The sequence below is a fragment of the Branchiostoma belcheri genome, unplaced genomic scaffold (assembly GCF_001625305.1).
Source record: "Branchiostoma belcheri isolate BF01 breed outbred unplaced genomic scaffold, Haploidv18h27 scaffold12, whole genome shotgun sequence".
In the NCBI taxonomy this organism is placed as follows: Eukaryota; Metazoa; Chordata; class Leptocardii; order Amphioxiformes; family Branchiostomatidae; genus Branchiostoma; species Branchiostoma belcheri.
The window spans coordinates 4,414,943-4,421,809 of NW_017802602.1; the positions used below are offsets into that span (position 1 = coordinate 4,414,943).

The window sequence follows — 6,867 nt, forward strand, 5'->3', positions numbered from 1 at the left end:
AGCTTGTCACGTGGCTTCTTTGAAGTGTGACGTCAACACTGGGTCAAAGGTATCTGGTAGACGATATCGGCCCCCGTCGCGGTTCAATGTAGGGTGATGGGCCCTGATGTATATGGCTTCCTTCACCCCTCTCAAGAAATAGTCTTGTTCATTGTCCAAAATCCTTACAGTGTCATTCTGCTTTATGTACATGTACGTTGGAGTGCTAAACATATGATCCCATGGGCAATGTCTTGGCAAAAGTTGCCCAGGGACATATGAAAAAAAGCTCACAGATCTTAGTGTGATCTACTGGTAAAATAAATGAAAACAAATGAAAAAATGCATCTATACATGTACATGAAATATGAAACATGAAATATTCCCATGTACATGAAACATGAAATATTCCAGTATGACTGTACAATGTCTGATCACAGAATACATGTACAGTAGTATTCTGTCCTGTCACATGTAAGGACCATTCCATCACAGGTGCATTACCAATTCTATGGTCCCATTCCACTCTGTGCAGAGCATAGGGGTGGTGTCCATCTCTATTTCTGTAGCCCTAGGGCCACACAGTTGTGCAAACACAGGGGGCTAGCCCGCTGGTAGTGTTGTGTGTTTTAAACCTTAGATGCTGAGTGCTAAGCAGAGAAAGCAGTTTGTACCGTTTTGAAAGTCTTTGGTATGTCCCGGCTGGGGTTTGAACTCATGACCTCCCGGTTACAAAGCGAGCACGCTTCCCGATTTTGCAACAATTCTATGCACTTAGAAAGAATGGGTGGTAGAATTATGTTCTACAAAATTACACAGGACATGGGACACTGAAGTCCTGTGTTTTATAATGAAATCAAACTTTTTATTTTTATACAAATTCAAGTTGGCCTTAAATATTTTTCTGCATTGAGAGTGAGGTGCCCTTAACTGCTTTTGGACCGTTCTGAGAGAGGAGAGAGAGTGAGTTTAACCATGTACAGTATGTGCATTCAGGTTATGAGATGTTCAACTTGATATTTTTGATGAAAATGTATAAAAAGGTAATTTCTTAATTAACATTCCAACAAAATCTACAGTGAAATTATGAATAGCTACCCTTCTGAAAATGCCAAATTTTACACTTAACCTCTGTCAGAAAGTAGATTTTTCAAAACAAATTGAGAGTTATAGAAAACAAGGTCAGGCTCATAGCTGAAGTCATATTCTTTCAGGAAAGTAAGTTTATCTCAGGATAGATTTTTTCAGACTAAACCAGTCACAATGCCATTGTGCTGCCTTTGCAATATTGCACCAAAATCACTAAAATACAGCAGTTTCTGAAAATAGTCAAACATGTGATATTGACTTTGGTATCGTTCTATTCTATTCTATATGATACTGGGCAAAACCCTGACTAGGGCATCCCGCCTAGATCGTTCCATGAACAAAGATGTTTTTGACAAAAAATATGCTCTTGATGATGTTAAGGTTCATCGAATTTTGCAAATCATCCTTCGACTTCTTGATTTTTGCCACCTGTTGATCCAATTATGTTCTACCAATGACGTCACAGTGAGCATGACAGCCTTTTCAGTACCAGGTGCCATCAGGCAGCAGATATCAAGAACTGGAAAATTTGCAAAATTGTAAGGCCTCACCAATTTAATTTGCTGCTTCTCGGAATTATTCAGAAAAAATATGAAGCGTCAGGGCGAAAAAAAAACAGGGCAAGGCACCCAATGATAGCCGGAAATGTTACAATATGAGCAATGAAGTGAACATACCAGGCTGGTTTATAATTAAAACAATAGATTTTGAACTTTTAATGAAACAAAGTTGCATTGTTACATTGAAAAACTTTAACAACTAGAAAGAAAAAGACTTTCTTCAACTGTTGGGGCCAAAATATGTCTTTCATGGAGCATTTTGCAGTTGATTTAGAACCTAACAACTTTTTATTTATTTTTTTGCAAATCAGAAAAAAATGGACAGGGTGAATACAACAAACAAAAAATTAACTTGGTGTGGCCTGACATCAGAAGAATGTATTAATTTTTTCGTCCAAACATCTTTGTTCATTGAATAATACCTATCATGTTTGACTATTTTAGGAACTGTTGTATTTCAGTGTTTATTGGTATCATGTGGTCTTATAACCTGAAACAGAATGTGTGTCACCACTGCTGCCTACCACCCCGCTTTTTATGTAGTGAGGAGCTAGTACATCAGGAATTGTGCAGTAAACAAATTATGCTATTGCTTTTGCATGAACTGTAACTGTTCTGTTAGTGTATTACCAGCAAGAAACTATTATTGAAACTATAAAAAAACATTTCGTATGATCCTTTCAATCATAATCGGTTTAAACCTGGTTTAAAAACACATTGGCTGGCAGTTGCTAGTTATAAATACTATATATCAGATGGTCACAATTGTTTTTTTATCGTCCTCATGGTACCATCAGCATTATACAAAACTAGAAAAAAGTGTCAGGTAGCTAGGATTGTATTTGGAGAGCTTAGATGTACATACATGCATATCACATGTCAGTGTTGTATGTTCAAAAAACTGTGAAGAAGTGCAAGATTTAATTCTGTGTATCAAAGGTTGAAATGATCAGTTTACCTACAATTTTGTATATGTGTCTGACAATTATGCTGCTAATAGAACACAATTATTGCACATGCACTGCAATATATTATAAGATTATATATATGTATATGTCACCCATGGCCATTGTTCACTTGTAAAGAAATACAGCCAGAAAAATGAGCAACTTTTAATAGCAAACTTTGAATTTTCCAGAAATAAACCATGGTGCAAGTTGAGAGAATTTCTCCACTATTTTGTTTGTGATAGTTTATTTTTCAAGATGATTTAGTATCTATTGGCAAAAAACATACATGCACAGCTCAAGAGATATCAGAATTTTGGGATTGGAAGATAGTTGTTACAAGTGATACTTGGGCTTGCATGAAATGAACTGTTTGCAAAATGAGGTCATAGTGTGATCAACAGTAAAATAAAATGAAATTTGTTTGAATAATAATATTGTAATTTGCTGCAGTAGGTGAAAATATTTAATTATGAAATTCTATTGATAGCTGTATTGACAAATTGCTTATGTCATTGTCATGTATGTACATAAAAAGATTGTTTATTACTGTACATGTACTTGACAGAATTTATAATTCTAAAGCTAAGTGTAATTCTTTATGTAGAGATCTCAATGTGATTCAGATGATTTTTACAGACTTTTCTGAGAGGTACTAGTAATAATTAAATGTGTTAAAGGCCACACCAATTTAATTTGTTGGTTTTCTGATTTTTTCTTTTCAGAAAAAATATGAAACGACGGGTCGAAAAAAATTCAAATAAAAACAGGTTGGGGGCAAAATATGAGCATTTTTAGTTGATTCAGATCAAGAATCTTTCTTGTTTTTTTGCAAATCATTAAAAACTGAAGAGGCGAATCCAAGAACCAACAAATTAATGTGGCTGAATGAGTGAATTTTCTGTAACATGTGCAACATACTGTACCTGTTTACATGAAAGGATAGAGAAGAAAATCTAGAAATAGAGAAATAATCTATTTTTGTAAAGTGATTGATTTCTCAAAAGTGTTTGAATCAGTTTGACTGATGGTTTGTGCCATATATCAGAGTGCATATCTATGATACATCCTTAACATGTAAGTTGTATATCCATTTGTGCCTTATATAAAATTACCATAGGGAGACCAGTGCCTTATATTTTAGGAAAGATACTTGCTTACATTTACCTAGATTTTTGGTGTCATTTTGGGCCACACAATGTTTATCTTGTGGATGACATTCACCTGTGCATTAAAATTGGTCTCCCCTGATACTACATGTGTGTTTTCTTTCTTTCTTACCGTACTAGAATAAAAATAAAGTGATTGTTACTCCATTCAGTTCTTGAATCTTGTCGACGTTTTTTTGAAGATATATTTTTTTTTCACTCTCACATCATGAAATGGAACTTAAGATTGTCGAAGGACGACATTATTTATTCTTTAGTTTTCATTTACTTATTACTAGATGTAATGTCCTGAATGTCACTCTCAATGCAGAGGTTTGCACTCATTTTCTATACTATAATTTCCTATGATGACTAGCATACAAGAAAGAAAGCCCTTTAAAAATGCCTAAAACAAACTTTTACTTGGAGAGTACATGAAACTAATTTTGTGACCTTGCCTTAGGCTGGTATGTAGGACGTTTCCATTGTCATAGTTTTTATAACCACAAATACATCTACCTTTTCATTCACTTTTTTCACACTTCCTACTTCACAGACTCTGAGGTAAAATCCCTTAAATTTTGAGTAAAAGGACACAACCAGGTGTTTTATTCACAGCCGACGTTTCGAAGACCATCACCTTCCTCAGGGCAATTCTGATTGGCTCACATTGCACTGCAGCACAGGTGTTACTGCTATAGATGCATTCTCAAATGTACAATGCATCTATAGCAGTGACACCCGTGCTGCAGTGCAATGTGAGCCAATCAGAATTGCCTTAAGGACAGACGGTCACCGAAATGCCAGCTGTGAATAAAACACCTGGTTGTGTAAAAAGAGACTTACTAACAGATGAAACTATTCACAGATCCCTTAAATTTTCGTCCATATGGTTTACCACCTAGAGCATTTAATGATAAAACATCACATTTTAAATTCAAGCTGAATGGGCTACCCAGCCTTCTTGAGATTAAATAAATAAATACCTTGCCATGTTTTATTCCTTCACTTTTACTACAACAAAGAATGAAACAGACATTTGGTGTGAAATTTATTCATACAATGCAGGAAATTAGTACACAGCAAAACAACAGGTGGAAATAAATTGCGGGAAGATTAACACTGATACTTACATTTATAAGTTACCGTTCCAAATGTATCAGACACTCACTAACTTGATAAACATTATCTCAACATACGCAGCCCTTGTCTACATGTACTGATTACAACATACATCAGGTTTGCACATATGGACAAGAGCTAATTCTGTCCAGGCAGTATTTACCAAGCTACTGTACTTTCTCTACCAGATTCAAACCACTGGACTGTGGCTAGCCAACAAATTATGGTTAAGTCATGATGCTACCTTTCTACACGATGCATTTCTCCCTTCATGTCACCCCTTCCATCCCTCCAGCTCTGGCTAACTTCCTTGCTGCTGTAAAACCATTGAATTGTTGGTTCAGATCCAATACATGTGAGAGTCTGCTGGCTAAGTTTATAACGTCATGCTAGACTGCTTCTCCTGCCCTAAACTCTAAAGCTCTAAGTGTAAAACTGTGCCTGGTCACTCAAGACCATGAACACCAGCGCGGAGGGGCGACGTGCTGCTCTAGAACCCGTGGACCTTGAGGTTGCCGGCTGTTGCCAGCTTCCAGTTGACGAGAAGGTCACACACTTTGTTGCGCTGGTCTCCCTGGAGCTGGATCACTTCACCGTATTCAGGATGCTCCACAACTGTACCATTGCATGCAAACTCCTGTACAAACACACATCACATACAGTCAGGATCTCACTATGCACACATTGTACTTTCTGTACACTACCTAACACTACCTTGTGAATTGTGTGATATGCAAAAACCTGCATGTGTTCTAGGTATGATTTCTTCATGAAACATCCAAAAGTGTTACCTTTGAATGTTTAAAAAATGTACCTTTGTCATCATTACCAGGATGTCTAATCTTCATCAACCTAACAATGTAACATACAGGTAAGTACAGCAAACACAAGTTTTCTATTAAAAAAAAATGACTCAATATCATGCCACCTCACTATGGGCCCAACTTGAGGTTAATAAGGCCACACTGAGTTAATTTTGATATGGATGACGTCCTCTGAAGACCCCCAAACTAGTGCGCGCAGGCGAAAAAAAAAACTCTGGCCAAAAATAAAAATGCTACTAAACCATAGGAATACAAAGCTAGTGTTGTGAATTTGCGGCAGTACATAGCAACGTTCACGACAAGCCGGCACATACTGGCTTTTTCTGGAATTTATGAATCGGCACAGTACGTATGTACTCAGTTCTTGAACCATGGAACTTCGGTAGCCTGGGTGCCATCCTTCAGAGGCACCACCTACGTATCTGTCACTCACTACCATGGACTACCCAGGCCTACAGCCAAGCCAGAGCTTCGGAGGACATGTTTGTTTTTTTGAGAACAGGTGAAAATTAATGCGCGCACAGATGTCATCCATAAAATTAAATTGGAGTGGCCTACTTTAATATGTTTTTTCATTCAAAGTGTATTTTTCATGCCCATAAATCCCCAAGATTTATGTCAACAGCACTCATGACCACATTACTCGTTTTGCAAATGGTGGCGGTTTCAGATTACCTAAGCCTAAGACAACCACATTAACACGTACTTTCTTATACAGATGTTCCAAATCATACAACTCCTTCCCACCACATATGAAATCGACTACACCTTCAAATTTCAACACACAAATCACCAAGTGGATTCATTCTAAAATTGACAGAACTAGGCCTTTACAGTACTGGTGGTAAGCATTCTTAAACCAAGTCTCAGATTAAATGAATTTGTAGGTAAGTAATTAAACTCATACTGTTGTAAATAGACGTTAGTATTTTCTTAGTGAAGTTTGGGTTTTAAAATTATTATCAGGTGGCATCTAATTTGTTAATTACTTATTGTTATTATTATGATTTGCAGTTCTGCATCCACTTGTTATTTATTTATTGTTATAATGATTGCTGTTCTGCATCCACTTTGTTATTTACTTTTGTTATTATGATTTGCAGTTCTGCATCCACTTGTTAATTATTTATTGTTATTATGATAGCTGTTCTGCATCCCAGGGGTCTCCCCAGGAATTTTTAGGGGAGTGGTGCTACGA

General features: G+C 36.6%; 1 protein-coding gene across 2 annotated transcripts in view; it reads right to left on the minus strand.

The window, feature by feature from the left end:
* Positions 1-4,761: 4,761 nt before the first annotated feature.
* Positions 4,762-6,867, minus strand: part of LOC109462848 (eukaryotic translation initiation factor 1-like) — a 5,109-nt gene continuing 3,003 nt past the window's right edge. For both annotated transcript variants that reach the window (XM_019759484.1, XM_019759485.1), the window contains exon 3: positions 4,762-5,482. In XM_019759484.1, the coding sequence (XP_019615043.1) occupies positions 5,336-5,482 (147 nt within the window). In that variant the 3' untranslated portion in view covers positions 4,762-5,335. The remainder of the gene's footprint in view (positions 5,483-6,867) is intronic.